This window comes from Hakea prostrata, chromosome 8, assembly GCF_041222555.1.
Source record: "Hakea prostrata isolate BN-2017 chromosome 8, UWA_Hpros_2, whole genome shotgun sequence".
Classification (NCBI taxonomy): domain Eukaryota; kingdom Viridiplantae; phylum Streptophyta; class Magnoliopsida; order Proteales; family Proteaceae; genus Hakea; species Hakea prostrata.
In genome coordinates, this window is record NC_142607.1 from 19063488 (window position 1) to 19086469 (window position 22982).

General features: G+C 38.3%; 1 protein-coding gene across 1 annotated transcript in view; it reads right to left on the reverse strand.

Annotated features, from left to right (window-relative positions):
* LOC149007380 (uncharacterized) overlaps window positions 1-22982 on the reverse strand; it is a 64832-nt gene that overhangs the window by 37241 nt on the left and 4609 nt on the right. The window contains exons 5-6 of the mRNA XM_089166212.1: window positions 20473-20525; window positions 10639-10711 (exon numbers count right to left, since the gene is read on the reverse strand). Of these exons, the coding sequence (XP_089022338.1) occupies window positions 10639-10711; window positions 20473-20525 (126 nt within the window). The remainder of the gene's footprint in view (window positions 1-10638; window positions 10712-20472; window positions 20526-22982) is intronic.

The window sequence follows — 22982 nt, forward strand, 5'->3', positions numbered from 1 at the left end:
TAAAGCATGCTCTATTTTTTTATCACCAATAACACATGGAATTGTTGGACTTTCTGGATCTTTATACTTAATTAGGACTTGTTCTGAGAGGATTAAACTCACATTTTCCGTTAGAAATGCCTTCTTTGGGACATTCGTGGTTCTCTTTTGAGTACACAAGTTTTTAAGAACCTTAGCATAAGAAGGGATTTGAGAAATAGCATTTAAAAGTGGAATGTTGACACTCACATTTTTGAAAACTTCTAAAATTTTGTCAACATTTTCATTCCTTTTATTATTTGTTAATCGGCTAGGAAAAGGGGCCTTGGGTACATAAGATCTCTCATTCGAAGTTTGTTCTTTTCTCAGGGTTTCAGATAATGATTCATCAAATTTAGGTACCTCTAAAGCAATTGGTTCGTCCTCAACTTCTAAGGGTTCTTCAGAACAAACCCTCGTTAGGAGATACTTGAACATTCTCCGCATCACGATGGTCACTAATTTTGCTCTAGTCAGTAATAGGAGATTCACTTGTTAAATACCCTTTTCCACTTCTCAGTGCATTACGCAAAAGTAATTGGCTCTAAAGAAGAAGAGGTTGTTTCAACTTGGTTGATTTGATTTGGTAAATTTGGTGATCTTTGTTAAATCTGAGTCCTAGGATTTAACTTAGGCTGGCTAGGCATTTTACCTTTTTCTCGCCAAACAAAACACTTACAAGAGTGGAAATTTGTATTTCCATATCATGCATAGAAGTCATGATGGTGCTGGAAAGTACTTCCATATTCTTCTCTAAGGTAGAAAGACGAGAAAACTTTGGATTATTACCTCTATTGAAACCAGGTGGTGATTGATTTTGTGCAATATAAGGCATATGAGGCACAATAGGTGGATTGGCAGGCCTAGCTAAATTGGCATTCTGAAAATTAAGGGTTTGAGGGAACTGGAAATTTTGATTATGAGAAAATTGTGCACTTTGTTTTTTTAGGGGCACCAAAGTGATTTTGTGTGGAATAATTGCTTAATCCAATTTGGTTTTGCCCTTGAGATCATAAAAAGTTAGGATGATTCTTCCACCCAGGATTGTACGGGTTTGGAAACATCGCACTGACATTTTCATGTTGGCCTCCAGAATAGCTAGGGCATTCCTCAATTACATGTGTAGGAGACAAACACCATGCACACATAGCAATAGATTTGTTAATAAAATGTGCTTGACTTGGTGGTGGTGGTGCAGCTTTAAATACCAAAGTCTCTAACTTTTTCAAAAGACTATCTATTTGTGCATCCTTATGAACTTGGCTATCAACAAAATATCCCCTACTAGTCCTTTCAGATTCTTGGGTTGACTCTTATAATCTCTAGTTTTATTTGGTAGGTCTAAAAGAAATTCTCAAGCTTTGGAATCATCAGTGAACGATGTAAATCCTGTGGGGCACATAGATTCCAAAAGTTGCTTTGTTTGATAATTGATGCCCTCATAAATGCCATAATTCTATACCATGGTGAGGGCATTCTTGGAGAAGGCTTTGAAACCTCTCCGTTACCTTAGCAAAGGACTCATTGGGTTTCTAACGAAATTGAAGAATGTCATTTCTTATTTTATTCGTCTTAGAAAAATGGAAGAATTTCTTCAAGAATAAGACAGTGAATTGTTCCCATGTGGTAATGCTATCACGTGGTAAGCTATAAAACCACTTTTTGGCTTGGTCCTTTAATGCAAATGTAATAAACCGTAGTCTTATGGCATCATCAGTGAGTTGTTGTACCTTCATAAGGACACAAACCTCCTCAAACTCCCTAAGGAACAAATATGCATCTTGATCAGATAACCCATGAAATTGGGGTAACATACACAGATAATGAGATTTAAGTTCAAAATTATTACCCTCACATCAGGTAAACGTATACAGGAGGGTTGTGCAGATCGTGTTGGATAAAATCTATCTCTAAGACTCTTAGGTGGAGGTAGGTCTTCCATGGTCAAGGTAGACACTCAGACAATTCTATTTGTGGAATCACGAGTCCAAACACGCATGCACTAACCACCTAATGCAATTAAAGGCTCTTATGAAAAATGAGTTTTTAATTTATTTATTTTTAAATAAAGTAACTAATGAATAAAAGAAAAGAAAATAACAAAAACAAAAGGGAAAGTAGTGAATTTCCCCACCACATAGATTGAAACAATGATTCAAAAGCCATAAGGTTGTCGTATAGCTGAGCGCTTTATAGGTTTGACAACAAGAGAATTCGTATAATCTTCAGAGCCACCTACAATCAAATCCTAGGGATTCTGCAGTAAAGTGGGGACTACTATACGTTTTTGTTTCTGCTCTATTTAAGAGTAATATCTTTGAATTTTTTTTATTTTTTTAAACACTTCGATTTACCTATGAATGAGAAAAATAAAATGGACTAATACCTCCCCGGCAACGGCGCCAAAAACTTGTTTTTGAAATTAAAAGTAATCACAAGCGCACGGTATCGTGTAGCTAATGGGTCAATCTCAAGGAGAAATGCTACTTAGAATTTAATCTCTTAATGGTAATGCGAAAGTGTAATGATTCAAAGATTTTAACTAATTAATTATATTAAATGAGCAATCATAATCCATACATTTAATGCAATCGAATTGAGACAAAAAATAAGGCAAACAGCCAAACATAACCAATGCATAATTAATAAAAGGCAGAAAAAATGCGAACAATAAATAAATAAAAATAAAAGGGAAGTGATTGGAGTGTCAGCTCTGGATCTATGGGAGTATAATTATAATGACTTTGATTGTGGACCCTTTTCCGTAGCTTATAGTCCACCGATCGAGGGAATTGATATTAAAGAAAAAAATTGCAGAAAATAAATAATCAAAGCAATAAAATGTAAAGGGAAACCTTAACCAAAGAGAGGTACGACTGTAGGCATCTCTGATCAAGGACCCAGGGGAAGGGAGAACAATAAATAAATGCTGAAAGTAAATTGCAGAAAGTAAATAACAAAGCAATAAAAGGAAAAGGGAATTGCTCAGAAACCGTCTCAATTCCTGAACTTCTGGAGTAATTTTTATACTGATAAATTTTGTATGGTAATCCTGGAAAAAAAAATGTTTATATTATTACAGGAAAAGGGAAAATGTACGGAATGCATCCCCATAAAAGTACTGGCCTTCACCTCATCTCCCCCTTACCTAAAAGGAAACCTTCAAATCTCACCCACGTGACCTTCACAGACAATCTCATGACTTTTAGCAAAGCGGATCCCTCTTCCATCTCCTTTATGCCTTCCCTCCAGCTTTTAAAAACCCTATCTGCCTCAAAGACCAACTTTTCAAATCCAGAATCTCTCTCTAGTGTCTGTGGAACCCTCTCTTGCACTCTCCTGCAGCTCTCTAGTTTCTCCCTTGGTTCCCTCCCTGTCAAGCATCTTAGCCTTCCTCTCATCCTACCCATCTCCATGCCCATTATTGCACTTCCATGCTTGACCTCATCCAAAACACACTACAACTTTGGAAACATAAGTTCTTCTCTTATGTTGGTACATTGGAACTGATCAAGTTGGTCCTCCAAGTCACCTATATCTACTGGAGTGGTGTTTTACCCTGTCCAAACCCACAATCCACTCTATTGAGTCCCCTTTTTGTAGCTTCCTCAGGAAAGGCCAAGAAAACCCAGATTCCTCGGCCCCATTAGCTGGTCCAAAGTTTATAAACCCAAGTTTGAACGTGGCCTTGGCATTTGTAGAATCAAAGACTTCAACATTGTTGGGCTCCTCAAACTCATTTGGAGAATCACCTCTAAAGAAAACTTCATTTGGGTTGAGTGGATCTACTCCTACCTTCTCAAAAACAATTCCTTTTAGAAAGCCCCCACCCCCTCCAACCCATCTTGGACTTGGCACAAGCTTATTTCTCATTGCCCTCTTGGCCTCTCCACTATTTCCTTCAAAACAGCAGACGGCTCCAAAATCTCCTTCTCGCTTGATCCTTGGCATCCTCTAGGCATTCTTTACCATGTGGTCAGAACTAGAGCTGCCAACTCCTCTGGCATCCCATTTCCTTAACCCAAATGGTTTGATCCCTACCATCCCCCTTCCTACCTGAGCTTGATCTTGTGTGGTCTCTCCTTCCCCCCATCTCGTCTCCTACCCCTCCTTGTGATCGATTTCTTTGGCTTCCTTACAAATCCTCTCTATTTTCCGCTGCCTCCGCCTAAAACCATATCCATAGCCCCCCTAGTGCCCTGGGCTAAGCTTGCTTGTTTAAAGGACATATCCCCCATCATGCCTTCACCGTTTGGAAACCCTTTCCTTTTTGCCTCCCAACCCAAGACTACCTCCTGCACAGATCCATCCCTACCCCTCCATCATGTATCCTTTGCATTGATGTTGAAACCACTCCCCACCTCTTCTTTGCCTGCCCTTTTTTCCAATCCATCTAGCTCCTTGCCCTCTCCTCTATTTGGCTCAGATCCAGACGCTCCTCTGATGTGAATCCAATTCTAGGGTTAGGGTTTCTTAGGAAGATTCCCTAGAATTTAGGATTTGCCCAAAATCTTCTAGCAAATAATGATAAAAATATTAATATATTATGGAATGCCTAGGATTGGTAGAAAGAAAGCTAAATAAGTATTGGATTGTGGAAAACATGGATATTGGTTGAAGCAAAAATTAGGGAATGGACAATATTGGAAAAATCTTGAACCTCTCTTGAATTCTTTTTCCCTGCTTCTTTTCTTTTCTGTTCTTCTTTTCTTCTTCTCTTATATTTGTTTCTTTCTATATTTTTCTTTCTTCTTCTCTTTCTTTTTTTCTTCTTTTCTGAATTTTTTTTGTTTCTGTTTTTCCGTCAGAAACAGAGAACCAAGAGCGTGGGGGTTAGGGGGTTCACAGGGGCTGGGATGATTCGGGGAAGGGCTGGGGAGAGTGCAGGTGGTAGGGAAAGGGAATAGGGGTTCCGTGGGGGATTGGGAAGGCTGCTTCTGGGTTGTGGCAGAGAGGAGGAGGGTTGTGCAAGATAGGGGAGGGGCAGGGGTGGACTTGTGGGGTTCTTGGGGAGGTGGGAGAAGGGTGGGATGCTGCTGTAACCACAGGGAAAACGAGAGGGAGTGGGCGCGTTGGGGGGGGAGGGACTCCTAGGGGTTGCGCAAGAGAGGAAAGGGGATGGGGAGGGGGATGGGGTTACAAACTTACTTGGTGAAGCAGCTGGATTGTGAAGATGGCCGCCGTAGAAGATGAATGATTGCAGGAATTGGTTGAAGACTGTATAGAATTGCTTGATCTTTGAATAGACTTGAAGGAAGGTGCTGAATATTGAAGAACTTTTCTAAATCCGTTGTGGCCCCCTCAAACAGGAACCCCCGTCCCTAAAAACTTTTTATTCAATCAAACTTGAGATTACAAAGAAACACCAGGCTTATTTATTGCCTACTAAAAGACTTTAACACCATGTGGGATTCCTTAACAAGCAAGGATCCCACCATATAATCTGGACTCTTGAATTGGAATCTAAACAATTAGACACATGCTGAAAATAAAAGACTAAATAACATTAAGACTCTAGCTAAGGAAGTTCACTTGAAAGAGAACTCCTTAGGACACTCAACCACCAATTACTTAAAAGACAACTTGTAATTAAAGGTAAACTCCTACAAGATAAGAACCCTCCTAAAAGATAGGAACCCTCTTTGTACAAGAGTCTTATCTTATCCACAACCTAACCAATTCAAGCACAACTCAAATTGAGAAGTAAAAACCAACTTAAACTCTAGAAATAAAGCTAGAAATAATTCCAACAATAAAAGAGGGCTGAAAATGCCCTAATTACGCATACTAGGGGGTCTGACAAGCTCAAGGGAGCTTCTTGGAGCCATCTAGTGGGCCCCGGTTTGGCCAAGGGTGGTCTCTATGTTCACATCACCCCAGCCTGTGGATATAGAGTGTTTTTGCTAGGGTTTTACTTTTGAGAGGCTCTACGATCCGATACTATTGGGAAGCTTACATTGGGGGCCGGGGTGGTTGAAGGCTTAAAGCCACCACACTTTTGAACGAGAGAGAGAGAGAGAGAGAGAGACTTTACTCCCTTGGCTAGAAAATCTGCTATAAGATTTTCAGGTCTAGAGATAAACTGGAAGGAAATAAAGGTGAAGACACTACCTAAGTCTAGTATGCTACACTATTGGAGGAAGTGGGTGGGGCTACTGGATAATAATCAGATAGTTATTTTTTAAAATAAAATCTTCTAAATGGATATGAATACAAATTGAATACAAGTTTTTGACTACCTATTGACATCTTTACTATTTTATTTGTGAGGGTTACGTTGAAATTTAAGAATTTAAAAAATTTGGTAATTATATTAGTAGAAAATCTAGAAAAATATTCACATATTTCAAGTAAAAAACTTATAAAAATAAAAAATAAAAACAAATCCAAATAAGTAACTTAATCGGATAATTTTATCCGACAGATAATAATTGGTTAGAAAGGGTATCACCAAAGCTGCATCCTATTAGTAATCGAACGAATTCGAAAACCGCATCTCGCACATTTGGATGGGAGTGTAACTTTCGTAGATGGACCACCAAATCTCGCTCTATAGATCAGATTTGGAAAGCCATCTACAATGACGTTAGTTCCAAAATTTCCCTTTTATATTATAGAACCCTAGACCCTTAGTAGATACAACTCCGCCAGTGTTTTGCTGCCGGTCCCAAGCCCGGGTAAAGGAGGAGGGTTGGTGCGTCAGGTCGGCAGCCGGCACCGGAAAAAATCTAGCCAAACATTTTTTCATGGATTCGACCTTATATGATAAAAGCTATGCTAGGGCGTTCCCCGACAAAAGAAGCGACGCGCTACACTATGGCCCGGGTGTAGTGATAAGTGGGCAAGGGTTAGCTAAGGCGTCCCCTGTAAGCGACGCGTCGCATCGGCGCCCGGATGCGGTGATAAGTAGGCAAGGGTTCCCGCGCCGTGGACGAGTGCGGGTAAAGAAGCTAGTCCATAAGCGTAGGATTAGATTGGCATCTTGGAACATAGGATCTTTAACTGGTAAGAGCTTAGAATTGATTGATGTTATGAGCAGAAAAAGGATTAATGTAGCTTGCATCCAAGAGACTAGATGGAGGGGTAAAAAAGCCAAAGAGTTGGATGACTTTCAACTTTGGTATACTGGGGATAAAACAAATAAAAATGGAGTGGGTATAATAGTGGATAAAGATTTAAAAAATGATGTGGTGGATGTTAAAAGAGTGGGTGATAGGATTATTGCTATCAAGCTGGTAATGGAGAAAGAATGCACAAATATAATTTGTGCATATGCACCTCAAGTAGGATTAGATGAAAGTCTAAAGCTAGAATTTTGGGAAAGTATGGATGGATTAATGCAAGGAATTCGTCAAGGAGAAAAGATTATCATAGGAGGTGATTTAAATGGACATATTGGAAAAGATCAAAGAGGATATGAGAGTGTTCATGGAGGATATGGTTTTGGAGAAAGGAATGAGGAGGGGATTTCAATTTTGGATTTTGCTACTGCTTTTGATCTATCTATATTAAATACTTACTTCAAAAAGAGAGATGAACATTTAATTACTTTCAAAAGTGGACAGCATAGAAGCCAAATAGATTTCTTCCTAACTAGAAGGACTGATAGATTGTTGTGCAAGGATTGCAAGGTGATACCGGGGAAAGCTTAACCGCACAACATAGACTTGTGGTCTTGGATATGTGCTTAGTCCCAAGAACACATAAAAGGTCCAAGGTAAACTATCCAGAATAAGATGGTGGAATTTGAAAGGAGAGTACTCTAAATCCTTCATTAATGAAGTAGTCAAACAAGAAAAATGGGATTTTAAAGGGGATACCAATGCAATGTGGAATGAGATGGCTATGTGTATTAAGAAGGTGGCTAAAGATGTTCTAGGTGAATCAAAAGGAAAGACTCATTCTTATAGAGAGACGTGGTGGTGAGATAGTGAGGTTCAAGTTGCCATTAGGAATAAAAAAGCTAGTTTTAAGGCATGGCAAAGAACTAAAGATGTTGAGGATCTTCATAGGTATAGGTTGGATAGAAATGAAGCTAAGAAAATTGGCAGGAAAAGCAAGGGAAAGGAAATATGAAGAGTTGTATAATAAATTGGGCACAAAGGAAGGGGAAAAATCTATTTATAAGATAGCTAAGATGAGGGATAGGAAGAGTAGAGATCTTGACCATGTTAGATGTATTAAAAATGGAGATGGTAAAGTATTAGTTTGTGAGGAGGATATTAAGAAAAGATGGGAAACCTATTTCTCTAGTTTACTAAATGAGCATTCTTCAAGCACTTATGTTTCGGACGATTACACTTTTCACCAAGGCACCAAGGTCCGAACTTATATACGTAGAATTTCGATGTCTGAAGTAAAAGAAGCTTTAAGGAGGATGAAACTTGGCAAGACACAAGATCCTGATGAAATCCCAATTGAAGTATGGAAGAGCTTAGGAACCCATGGACTAGTTTGGTTGACTAAGTGGTTTAATAAGATTATGAGCACAGGGAAAATGCCAGATGATTGGAGGAGAAGTGTTGTAATAACTATAGGGGCATTAAATTGATGAGCCATACGATGAAATTATGAGAGAGAATAATTGAAACCCGTTTGAGACACTTAACTACAGTTACGGAGAACCAATTTGGGTTTATGCCGGGAAGATCTACAACGGAGGCTATTTACTTAATTAGGAGACTTATGGAAAGGTATAGAGAATGTAGGAAAGATCTTCATATGGTATTTATTGACCTAGAAAAAGCTTATGATAGAGTCCCTAGAGCGTTAATTTAGCAAGTACTAGAGAAAAGAAGTGTTGCAAGTAAATATATAGATATCGTTAAGGATATGTATGATGGTTCAGTGACTAGTGTTAGAACAGTGGGGGGACAAAGTAATGAATTCCCGATAACAGTTGGGCTACATCAAGGGTCAACTTTAAGCCCATATCTATTTGCACTGGTAATGGATGAATTAACCAAAGACATTCAAGATGAGGTCCCCTGGTGTATGCTTTTTGCGGATGATATTGTGTTGATTGATGAGACCCAAGTGGGGATTAATACCAAATTAGAATCATGGAGATTAGCTTTGGAATCAAAAGGCTTTAAACTTAGTAGATCGAAGACAGAATATTTAGTTTGTAACTTTAGTCATGATCGGCCAGATGATGAGGTGGTGATACTTGACGATAAAGAGATTTCTCAGAGTGATTGTTTTAGGTACCTAGGTTCAATCATAAGTAAAAGAGGTGATTTGGAAGATGAGGTTTCCCAAAGAATTAAAATAGGGTGGATGAAGTGGAGAGGTGCGTCCGGGGTCTTATGTGATCGGCGTATTCCATTAAAGCTTAAAGGAAAATTTTATAGGACCGTTGTTCGACCAGCTATGATGTACGGTGCAAAGTGTTGGGCTGTTAAAAAGAATCATATAGATAAACTCAGTGTAGCAGAAATGAGGATGCTAAGATGGATGAGTGGCAAAACTAGGATGGATAAGATAAGAAACGATCATATTATAGTTGGGCTGGGAGTTGCTCCCATAAGTGATAAGCTTAGAGAAAGTCGTTTGAGGTGGCACGGCCACGTTCAATGGAGACCTATAAATGCTCCTGTACGGAGAAGTGATATAATCCATATTGAAGGAACTAGAAGAGCTAGGGGTGACCTAAGATAACCTTAGGAGAAGTGGTGAGAAAGGATATGTATAGCTTAGGCCTTGTATCTAGCATGGCCTCGAACAGAACTGATTGGAGGGCAAGAATCCATGTAGCCGACCCCATTTAGTTGGGACAAGGCTTATTGTTCTTGTTGTTGTTGTTGTAGACCCTTAGTAGATACCCTAAGGAACAGACACATTGTTGTTACATGGGGGTCTTTAGAGCTCATTACCTGTTTCTTCCAGGTGCTGTTAGTCTGGTTGCCCCCCCCCCCCTCCTTCCCCCTTGTACTTTCTTTTCCCTTCAGGGTGTTTGTATTATATTTATATATTCATCCAAAAAAAGTATATCTTCCGGTGGCAGTAGTGGAAGTGGAAATGGAAGTGGTAGTGGAAATGGAAGTGGTGGTGGCAATGCAATGAAGGTGGTGATGGTTAGTGCCTTAGTGGTGGTCGTTCCATGGGTACTTTGTGCCAGCTTTCCATTTCTGATTCAGTTTCTTTGGTTATGTTTCTGAACACTAAGCCAAAAAGTTTTTCTTAACACTCCAATCCAAAAATACACAAAAAGAAAAAAAGGGGGGACAGGACATACAAAGGTTTTGTTTCATTTCTTTCTCCCAAAAAAAACATAAGAACACCAGAAACAGTTTTTTTAGCATTACCATAAGAACCTAGTCAACCTACCAGTCAATTAGAATGTAAGGGAGAGATTTGACTGTGAAGCTTCAGCTCAAGAAATGTGCACTACAAAGGGGGGAGGGGCCAAAAGGGGAATTTTCAGCTCAAAAGTGGGACTCAAATTTCTTTACAAATTACCAATTTTATAGTCCATAAAACATCCAAATAATAGATCTTGAACATACTGAGAATTCAACACATAACAATCATTGATTGGAAGTTCGTACAGAAGATCACTTATAAAACAACAGCACTTGTAGGACAATCAAAATATACAAAGGGAAACATTTATTTTACCGTTGGATGAGAGAACCCTCAGTAGTGGGTGAATCTAACACTGGATTCGCATAAAAAGAACCTTTCAACATATCTGCCCAGAAGCAAAAGAACTTCAGAAAAATTCAAACTCGACTAATAAAAAGATTCAGTAGATAAAATATCCCCATCAAACTTTCTCCATGAAACGATAAACAAACAATCAGTAGCCAACTTTGTTCCTTGGTATTAGAGGAATGAAGTACAATTTTTCCGATTCCACCAATTTTTATCTCCATTTTCAGACTCTAATTCAACATTTTAAATCATATTCTGAACAGTTATATAATGCTCTCCCCACCAATTCATTACAAGATACTCCTTTTTAATAAATCCATTAACCAATAACCACCAAATCCCCAACATCAGAATCTATAGCGACCATTAGAGGGTTTACTATGAAATTACCAGACAGTATTACAGTTTTGTCCATAACTAAAGGATCAAATTGGAGAATAGTAAACAGGAACCAAATTTATGTTTAGTTACATATTCATATCGTATCAGCTAATACGCTAGTACTGGTCAGTAGAACAATTTCTATGTATAATTTTTAGAAAATAGCATGACTCAACTGGTATCATGTTGTATCAGTTGATACAGCTCGATTTGATAAGTATTGATATGATTCTTAGGGAAAATGTAGGTTTTAGAAAAACTTGATTTTTGTGTTTAAATCATAGTTTTATTTCTTTTTTCTTTTTTTTTTTTTTTTTTTTTTTTTTTTTTTGGGTTGGGGGGGGGGCTACATAGCAATTACTTTTAGATAAGTAATTTAGTTGATGCATCAACCCTTTTCATTTGCAAGGATTTGTTTTCAAATCAATGAAAGTCTTGTCTTGGTTACGATGTTCTCCATTTTAGTGTTCATGACTGTATGCATGTTATATATTGCTTGTTTATACTTTTTGCTCCAAAAGTTTGTTTCCATGTGTATCTTGACCATTCCCATGCATATCTACATACATACAACATGTATGTGTGATACAATACAATACATCTCCAAGATCACCCTTCTAATATGATTGCCCAATACCAATATTAAACCTAGGATAAGACAGCAACCAAAAAGGTACAACCTACCATCTAACAATGTCCACACTATGGAAAAAAGCAAACATTAGATGCATCCTCTTCATCACCTGCATCTCCTTTGATCTCAACTCTCAAGTACAAACACATTTAGGTCTTTGTAACAGTTTATCCACATTCTTCTAATTCATAGATCCATGTTGTTTATTCTGATTTAGACTATATGTTCCAACTTACAGTAGAAGTTCTGAGATTGGTGATATCTGAAGAAGCACTCAAAGTAAGGAAAGGCCTTCTCTTTTCTTTGACCAAAATCATTTTCCCTCTCTCTCTCATTTGACGTCATTCATCTGAAAATGGGGCTTATTAAGAGTGTGTTTGGTACATAATTAGACGGATTTTGAATCCATGGAATCATGAGTCCAATTTTTAATAACGCTTTGGTTACTTTTGTTAAGTAGTTCGCATCAGAACCAAGAATCATGTGGAGTTGTGAATTTTGCGTAAAAATTGGAGTCATTTGGATTTCATGGTTTGAGGTTAAATCCATAGATTCCCCCAAATTCTAGTATAAAAACCCTTGAACCAGTTGGCAGGATCAGGGTACCCAAACTGTTTTTCAAGATGAAACAATTTGCAGGATCAGGGTAACCAAACAGTTAATTTTAATGAACTATAATCCTATGGATGCTGATTCTGTGTAATTGAAATCGGAATCAGTGCAAACATCGGTGGAATTAAGTAACCAAATGCACAATTAAAAACTATTAGACAATGAAGCATTGCTTCTTGCTTAGATGATATTCCTTGATTTACCTGAGAGAAGAGGCGCCAGAAAATCTTTTGTCAAATATTGGACCAAGGATAATGTAAGCAAGCAGATCCAAAATTCAGTGTGTGCTGGGCAGGCTGTCTATGCTTATCACCATTCACCAGAACCATTGGAAGAGAATAAGATTTTCACCGCAAACTGCATCCCTATAGTTTCAGAACATATATGCTGTTGAATTATGATTTAAATTCCCACTAAAAAAAGCATAGCATCTACTAATTGTCTTGTTCTCGATTTGAGTTCATTTTCATTATTGCCATTGATGCAGATGCCAATCTGTTTGGCAAGTAGTATGAGAGAAGAGCCCATAGGAATGGGCTGGTTCACTTCTACACTGTTGAACCAGCCCCATGGGCCCAACCAACGATGGGTTGGGTCAGCCCAACAGAGCTGGGAGTTGCTAGGTCTCAAAATCCCAAAATCCTGGGGTAGTTCACTCAATTTTTATTTGCTGATTTAGGCCAAAACACTGCTCATGTGAACACAGTCACACCCATACTTTATCTTGGTGAGCCCTACATGGATTTCAACTGCATATTTGGAGAATGGAAATTGTGTTTAGTTTCCACATTTGGTTGTTTTATTTGTGTTAAAATTATCACTCATATTTCTCAGCAAAGTAGTTTCTACTTTTAATTTTCAAAAGTCTCTATTTTGATTTTGTGATAAAATTATCACTCATATTTCTCAAGTAGTTTCTTCTTTTAATTTTCAAAAGTCTCTATATTGATTCCCATGCGTCTGCCAAATAGATTATCTATGTTCCTCAACAAGAGTTATTATCTATATTCCTCAGAAGAGAAAGTTTCTATTTGAGGCAAGCCTTTGAGCCCTCGTCGTATGACACTATGACTATATATAACGGGCTATTTACGGACCCCCAAATATTAAAAAAAAAAGGGGGGGGGTTTTTTTTCTTTTTGGGATCCTGTTATTCTTTTACACGTTAAGGGGGAGAGAAGGCCGGGGGGGGGGGGGGGGGGGGGGGGGGGTGGGGGGGGTGGTAAAATAGTAAGGGGGGTGTTGGGGGTTTTTGGTTCTTGGTTCTTGATCTCTTTATTTATAATAAAAAAGGAAGTTAAGTAAAAAGTAAAGAAGATAGCATGAAAGAAATAAACAATCTAAAATCAAATATAAAAACACTCTTTTTACTGACTTTTATTGTCCCTCCTCTTGGTGGGTGGTTGGGGGGGGTATATTCATGCCCAACTTGCCTACAATAGGAAGGAAATCTTTTTCTTTCAAACCCTTAGTAAAAACATCTGCTACTTGGTCTCCAGATCTTACAAAAGGCATGCAGATAAGCACTTGTTCCAACTTTCCTTTGACAAAAAACCTGTCAATTTCAATGTGCTTAGTTCGATCATGTTGCACTGGATTATTAGCAATACTAATAGCAGACTTGTTGTCACAATATAACATCATAGGGTTTGGAACTTGGACTCCAATATATTGCAGCAAGCCTTTTAACCATAGTAGCTCACAAACTCCACGAACCATAGCTCTATATTCAACTTCGGTACTAGATAAAGCTACCACATTCTGTTTCTTACTTCTCCAAGTAACTAGATTACCTCCAACAAAGGTACAGTAACCTGAAATTGACTTCCTGTCTGGAGATCCAGCCCATCTGCATCAGTGTATGCTTCTACTTTTAGATTATCGGTGGGTGATAGAAGTATTCCTTTTCCAGGAGTTCCCTTCAAATCTTGTAGTATTGCAGTAATGACCTTCATATGAGCTAAATATGGATCATGCATGAATTGGCTCACTATCCCTACAGCATAAGCGATGTCTGGCCTGGTGTGGGACAAGTAAATAAGCTTCCCTACCAGCCTTTGGTATCTTCCTTTGTCCACTAGTTCTCCCTCTTTTTCTTTAAGTTTAGCTCCAGCTTCAATAGGGGTATCAATTGGTTTACACCCCAACATTCCCACTTCTGATAATAGATCTAGGACATACTTTCTTTGGGATAGGAATATACCTTTATTTGATCGAGCCACCTCAATCCCTAAGAAATACTGTAACTTCCCTAGATCTTTAATTTCAAACTCTTTGCCAAGAAAGTCTTTTAACTTTTGAATTTCTTCACCATCATTCCCTGTGATGACAATATCGTCTACATAAACAATGAGAAGTGTGATGTTAGTACCTGACTTCTTGACAAATAGTGTATGATCAGCATTGCTTTGCTTGTACCCAATAGAAGTCATTGCCTTCTGAAGGCGTCCAAACCAGCATCTAGGAGACTATTTTAACCCATATATTGACCTCTTCAACCGACAGACTTTCCCTGCAGTATTGTCATCGGAAAAACCATGTGGGATTTCCATATAGACCTCTTCTGCTAACTCCCCATGTAAGAAGGCATTTTTTACGTCTAGTTGGTGCAAGTTCCAGTGTTTGTTCACAGCTACGAGACAACGAGAACTACGACGGTATTTAGTTTCGCAACAGGGGCAAAGGTCTCCCGATAATCAATCCCATAGGTGCGGGTAAACCCCTTTGCAACTAGTCTAGCTTTCAACTTGTTGAGTCGATCCATCCATATTTTGTTTAACCACAAATACCCATTTGCAGCCCTTGGTTTTTTCTGGAGGAAGTGTAGTCGGTTCCCAAGTGTCATTTTTCTTCATTGCTGCATTTCCTCTACCATAGCTTCCTTCCATTTCTTATCAAGCATAGGCTTCCTGCCAACTTTTAGGAACAGATACGGATGATGAGAGAGGATATAAAAGCATGGTAGGAGTCGGACAAAGAGTTATAAGAAACATATTTAGCTATGGGATGTTGAGTACAAGATCGACCCCTTTTCTAACAGCAATAGGAAGATTGGAAGAAGATACCTCGGTAGAATCGATTACGGAGCGGGAGGCCCGAAGTGGTAACGTATCACCTTTCTCCACTTGCTTTAGCCGGTTGTATTTCTTCCTCCGATAAGTCTTCACCTCCTTATTCTGGTCAATTTGGTTTTGAAAGACCCCAACAGGTGTGTCTCACAGAGTGGTCTCCCCACAGCTAGGTTCTTCACATGGTTCGGAAAACGAAGGGGGTGGATTAGAGTCCTCGATTATACTGGCCGAAGTCTCCCCCCGGTCGGGAAACTCTTCCGGGACTCTAAAGTTGTGTTGTTGGTCTATGTTAGTCGGAAAGAACACCTCTCCTCTAGGACTCTCCCCCTGGAGAGGTGTATAGTAAGGGCAAAACTCATGAAAAATTACATCTATGGATACAATGATTTTCCTAGAGAGAGGATGATAACATTTGTACCCTTTTTGAGTAGCAGAATACCCCAAAAATAAGCAACGTCCACGGGGAGCCAGCTTACTCTGGTGGGCTGTGATTCTGGCATAGCACACGCATCCAAAAACCTTTGGGGGAATAACAAAAGAAGAGGCTCCCTGAAGAATCTCATTAGGACATTTAAAATCAAGTATCCTACTGGGCATCCTATTCAGAAGGTAAGAAGCAGTGAGTATAGCATCACTCCAGTACTGGTCAGGTACATTCGTAGCAATCATAATGGAACGGGCTATCTCTAAGAGATGCCGATTCTTCCTTTCGGCCACCCCATTTTGGGCAGCCGTATCAACGCAACTGGTCTGATGTATTATGCAGTGAGTCGAGAGATATCTTTGAAATTCACCATCAATATACTCGGTGCCATTGTCCTTTGCGAAGGATCTTTACGGTGGCATTGAACTGAGTTTTAATCATATTATGAAAATCACAAAAACATCGGAAAACCTCATTTTTTTTGTTTTAAAAGATAAATCCATGTAGAACGAGAGTGGCAATCAATAAAAGTAACAAAGTACCTATGGCCAGTAATAGATACACGTCGGCAGGGACCCCACACATCAGTATGAATTAGCATAAAAGGAATAGGTCTTCTGTTATGAAGAGAAGGTAAATAAGTAGAATGAGTCTGCTTTGCAAAAATGCAGGCTTCGCAAAAAAAATTATCCTCATTATAAGAAGAAACCAAATCAGGAAATATTTTCTGAAGAGTTCCTAGAGGGGGGTGACCTAGCCTACGGTGCCACTGATGAAGGTCTAATTTTACCGAATGGACTGGATTAGAAGATGTAGTCAAAAGCGGCGTGATTCTCCAATCGGCTCAAGCAAATAAAGTCCATTGTCTAGTTTACCACGTCCAATCTCCTTCCCTGTGACCAGATCCTGAAGGACACAATAAGATGGGAAAAAAGTCACTTTACAATTCAAGTCATGTGTAAGACTACTGATAGAGAGCAAGTTACTAGAGAAAGAGGGAACATGTAAAACTTTAGACAAAGAAAGTGATGGAGAATGCTGAATGGTTCCTTTTCCAGCAATAGAAGAATATGAGCCATCAGCGATTCGAACTTTATCCTTTCCAGAAGTTGGAGAATATTGTAAGAAAGAAGAGGATAAACCTGTCATATGATCTGTGGCTCCTGTATCAATGATCCAAGGAGTAGAAACTGAAGAAGCTTGAAAGCTTGTAAAAGTTTTACCTGATATAGCAAGGTAAGAGTTGGTATGGGTAGTAGAGGAAGCAGTGGTCGAGGTTGTACCGTCAATAGTTGTCATGTTGACAAAATTATCTGCAGTTCTTTAGTCTTCAACCTTTCGAAGTAACTGAAATGTCGCAGAATGCAATAGCCAAACAACCCAAACAGATCTACCTCTCTTTTTTTTTTTTTTTTTCAGTAATGACAAATATGTCCTTGAAAAAACGGAATTTGCAAATAAATCTCAGAACTTATACAAATTTACATATAAGTCCCTGTAAAGCAAATTTACCAAAATAACTCAAAACTTGAATTCAAAACTTAAATTCAAAAATTGAATTCAAAAACTTGAATTCCCCTGTAAAGCAGATTTACCAAAATAACCCTCAAAACTTGAATTCAAAACTTAAATTCAAAAATTGAATTCAAAAACTTGAATTCAAAAATCAAATTCAAACCATAACAGATCCGTTATGGTCTTTCACAGGCTTAAGGAGAACAGCCCCAGTCGAAGAACCTTAATAGCAGAACCCCAATCGAAGGTTTCAGATGACTAACCAAGCTTCAGAATCGCAGGCTTCAGATGAAGAATCAGACAGAAAAAATTGCAGGAGCTGAAGCCGAAGTTGTTGCAGAAGCAGCGGAAGTTGCTGATTTCTTCTTCTCTTCTTCTCTTCTTCTTTCCTCTGTTTTCTGTTCTTATTCATTGAATCGAGACGGAACAGAATCGTCTTCTTCTTTCTTTTTTCCTTTTCCTTTTTTTTTTTTCTGTTTCAATTGGCGACCAAGATGGTACTGAAAAACTGCCTAGAACTGAAGATTGGCGATGGGTTTGAAAAAAAAATCAGAAGAAGAAGAAGGTAGGTCGCTTCCCAAATCGAATTTAGGCTCTGATGCCATGTTGAAATACAATGTTTGGCAGAATGGCTTATTGATCCATGATCTCAAGCCCTTTATTTATAATAAAGTGGAAAGTAGACTATTACAAGGAATAGAAGTTTACATGAATGCAAACTCTAATTTAACTCCTATACAAACTCTTATTAGACTCCTAATAGAATCCAAAAGGAAGAAGCAAAAAAAAAAACAACATTCTGCTTTCTTTTTTTTTTTTTTTTTTTTTTTTTTTTTTTTTTTTTTTTTTTTCTTTTCTTCTTTTTTTTTTGTGTTTGAATGGGGGTAGTTGGGGGGGGGGGGGGGGGGCCCATAGGTTGTGATCACCATAGAAGAAAATTCGACCAAAATTGTCGAAATTTTGGTCGAAATGTCTACATTTTTAAAAAAACGAAACGAAATTCCAATTATTTCGGAAAAGTGTCAAATTTCGACCTAAATTTCGGAGATTTCAACCATTTCGGAGGTTTCGACCATTTCGACTATTTCGACCATTTTGACCGAAATTTCGAACATTTCAACTTTCCAATTTGTTTTTCCTTAGTTTTTGTTGATTTCTATCCCATTTTCATAACTCCTTTGCCTTCAAACACCTTTTTTGCTCATTTTTTTGCATCCAAACACCTCCTAAGCCAACAACTACAAAGGAAACTCCAGCAACAATAGAATGTGAAGCATAAACCATACCCAACAGTTCCAAACTTCCCTTTTTTTTATTTTTGTTTTGTTCATGCTTTAAATGATCTTGTATTGCCTTGAAATTAATATATGTTTAGCGTAGGACTATGATCTATGATTGTGTTTTGTTACTTATCTTTTTATTATTTGCTACCATTTTTTCATTTTCTGATTTTAATAATAATTTTCTAAAATTATGTATTTTTATTGTTTGTATATTTGATATATAGGCTTCAATTTAATATATGTCAGACACCATCACTTGATCTAGTCAACCATTTTATTGTTGACTTGTTGTATATGTAACCATTCTGCCAAACAATTAATGTATGCTGATGATTCTATGCCTGTATACAATAAAGTTTGCACTTATCGGAGCCAGTCATTTGTTAGTATACTTGAATGATAAATTTTCAATGATTTTTTTTGGCAAAATACTAGTTCTATTGTGTTTATTATGCTTGAAATAGGTAGTATGCAAGAATCTAAATCATTTTGAGTCTATATGAGGCCCGAAATTGAAATTTCAATTTCTAGAAAAGTGTCTAGTTTCGACCGAAATTTTGGCCTTTTGCAAGGTCGAAATTCCTATTTCGGTCGAATTTTCTTACTAGGTGATCACATACAAATCTCCAACTCTTGTGTTGAAGTTGATGCTGGTTCTCCAATTCGATCCAGATGCCGTTGCTGCCCAGTAAGTAATAACTTCTGTCAACCAACCTTCTGGGTTTCTAAAAATTCCATACCATCTCATTCCTCTTCAACTTTCTGTGCATCCCTTCATTTCACTGGGAAATCTTCAACCTTTTATTTCTATTTTGGCAACATCTTCATAACAGCATTTCTGACCATCAGAAATCAAGGCAAATCAAATCACCTCACCTATATAACTGTTCAATCAAGTTAGGAACTTAGGAGTCAAACGATCAACTAGAGTGTTATTTTGGCCTGAAGCAGATGAGTTAATCTGGTGTTTCGTGTCATGTCTTGCAAACCAACCATTGGAATTGGACCAAATTCACAGCAGTGCTTCTACCTAGCCGCAATATGCCAACAATATCTGATCAAATTTCTACAGACAGGTTTGGCTATAGATCCAATTCTTCTAAATTCTAATTATGTCTTTGTCGTACTCCACACTTTTGTGGGTTTTGGGATTAAATTACTCTTAAAATAGCTCAACATTATGATCTCTGATCAAATTTTTACTCCTCCTTCCGCATGTTGCACCACAGGGAGAAGAAGAGAAAAAGAAAAGGAAAAAAAGGCAAAATATTCCTGTTCACTTGAACTATTGGCACGTTTTCCCGCACATAGGCCAGCTTTCTAGTAACATGGACCAACAAGTTGATGAGCTAACAATTGGATGGCTTTAGGACCTCTCCAATATGCCTATCAAATTTGGTGGCCGATTTACCCCATATGACCTACAATCTATAAGTTTATCCAATTGGTTTTGAACCTCAAATCTAACCATATAGCTTTCCACAGCATATTCATGTTTATTCAGGCATTCTGTGGTAGTCACATTAGCCTGGAAATTTCAACCATATACAGATATCATGGTCTGAACAATTTATCCACAAATTTGGGCCCTCAACAAATTACAATGCGGCACCAACTTAAGGAGCATACAGGAACCCTTCCCCCCAACCAGGATAGAAAAATTGCTTCCAACATTATGTATGCCTATAATTTTCAGATTAATGAAATTCTGTGTTTTATTTTGTGTTATCACTACTCCCCCATAAATTGTTTGGATTTCCAGCTATGACTATTTTCTTTTTGATATTCAAGCAAAAGCATGCAACTTTATCATAGGACATGCACATTTGTCGATGGAGTATTGAAGTTCTTGAAGCTTGGAAAATGCAAAAATATTACCAGGTTTGCCAGATTCCAGTTTCTCCTTCCCATGACTCCACCCAAAGTTGTACCTATGAATTGGAAAAAAGAGGATAACAATATTACGACTCTAATGTTTGTCACCTTGCCGTACAAGTAAAATACACTTGAAGATAAAGGATATACATCAAACAAACACTAATAAGAAGTAAAACAATAACATCTGGTCGTAGGGGGCCCTGTGAAAGGAATAACTTATGGCAAGAACAGTTTTTACAAATCTATTGAAAATTGAAATTACAAGATACTCAGATGCAGATTAGACTGCATACAAAATGATAGATGTACTATTTCAGAATATTGCTCCTTTATTGGTGCACCTCTTGTCACTTAGAAAAGTAAGAAACAAGGCTCTGTCACTGAGTCAAGTGCAGAGTTGGTAAGGCTATGGCCCATACTTGTATTAAAAAAAAAAGGCACCCATACTGGTTGAAGAAATATTGGGCCATTGGGGTAAAAATCTCTTCTCAAGAAATGAGAAAAAAGAAAAGGAGATCAAAGAGAGTATCTATATCTGTCTTTGTGAAAGTGAAGCAGTAATCAACATAGCAAGTAGCCCAGCATTCCATGAAAGGACAAACTGTCTCAAAGCGAATTGTGATTTTTATCAAAAAATCAACTTTGAACAAAAAGGTGGTAACTCCATATGGCTTCATTAGAACCTTGAATAAATTAAAATTGATCTGAAGTATCCAGCCCCCAAGCCCCAAAAGAGTCTAGAAGGGGCCGAAGCCCATCTGAAACATGACCTAAACCAAAGGGGCCAAAATTCTATCCAGGGGTAGAGTGGTCATTTTCCTACCCCTGAATCAAGTCATATTTGGTTGACCAAGTCCAGTTTTATTTTGGGAAAATAATTCTGTTTTTATTTCCTGTTTTCGAGTCCTAATTGCTGAGTTAATGTTGGTTTTTGATTGTTGGTTAGAGTTGTTAGTAGGTGAGGATAGGGTTCCCTAATTTTAGGAACCCTATCTTTAAAGGAGTTCTATTTAGTTAAGTTCTATTCAAGTAGGTAATTGGAACCCAATTTAGTAGGAATTCATTAGTTAAGTCTATTAGTCTAAGAAGGTCAGTGGAGGCTATAAAGAGCCTAGTTATTTGATGTAATTTTTCAGTCTGGATTAATGAATTGAGTTAAAGTTGAGAAATAGGGTCGTGGGTTTCCCTTGAAACCTGCGGCTGGCTTCGTGTGAGTTTTCTGCAATTTTTCAAGTTCTCTTCTGCAGCTCCTGTAACAGCAATCAACTTCAAGTAAGTACAATCCCTTCCCCAACCTTCCCCTAGTACTCTAGACACAACCGTAGCCTTCCCCTCCCCTCTTCTTGTTTCCTGCAATATCAGCACCCCTTCCCCACTGTTAAACCTACATCCCCAGCCCCCTTAGACCCCAATCCACTTTCCCTTGAGTCACACCAAGCCTTGGAACATCCCCTTACAGCTCCCTTCCCAAATAAATCTTCTTGCCCTAAAAACCAGAAGTTCCTGCAACCCTTCTTCTTCCCCACATCCTCAGTCCTAACCCTAATAGGATTCATCTATTACCTTATCAAATCAGCCCCATTCAACCCTCAAAGGAGTCGCCTAGCCTATAGGATTGACTTCTAATTTCAGTTTACCCATTACAACCCTAGTTCTGGAGTTAAGGAAAACCTGCACTTCATCTCCTTTGTGAGGGAGTTGCAGAATTTTTTGAGATTTTCTGGATTTTCATATACCTCAAATTTCAACCCTTAAACCCTTAGGATAACTTCTGAAATTAAAGCCAGAGAAGTTTCCAGCTCAGTCTCCACCCACATTCAACCCTAGGCCCTTTTCCAGCCTTGACCAAAACATATTCCTATTCCTACCTGGTCTAGGATTTGACTTTTCAAATCTGGATTTTGAGCTCCAATACAAATTCAGGTCTGGAACTTCAATCCCAGCATATCCAAACAGTATTAGAACCTTTAAAAACCCTAAGCTAAACACCTAGAAACCCTAACCAGTGCTGGTTCTTATTAAAGAGGGTCCTGGTTAACAAACCCTAAACCTAGGTTTACATCACGATCTACAGGGCACTTGCATGTAATTGCATCTATGTCGCAAGTCAATAGGTGCATGGGAGGGGACGCCTCACAATTAGTGTAAACCCACACAATCAGGGAAGAGAAACTTCATAAGAGAGATTAAAATTTCATGGTAACTGTAACAAGCTAGGTATGCTTGAAATAAATGCTCCAATATGACCATGCTAGGAGTCTTGGAGAACTCAAGATGGAAAAGAGGGTTAAAGTAAAAAATGAGGGTTGGGATGATTAAATAAGATCAATTGTCTAAACACATCATCCATATGACGACAACAACAACAACAAAACTTTACCCAACTAAATGGGGTCGGCTACATGGATCCTTGCCTTTCGATCAACTCTATTTGAGGCCATACTAGATGCAAGACCCAAGCTAACATATGCTTTCTCACCACTTCTCTTAAGGTTATCTTAGGTCTGCCC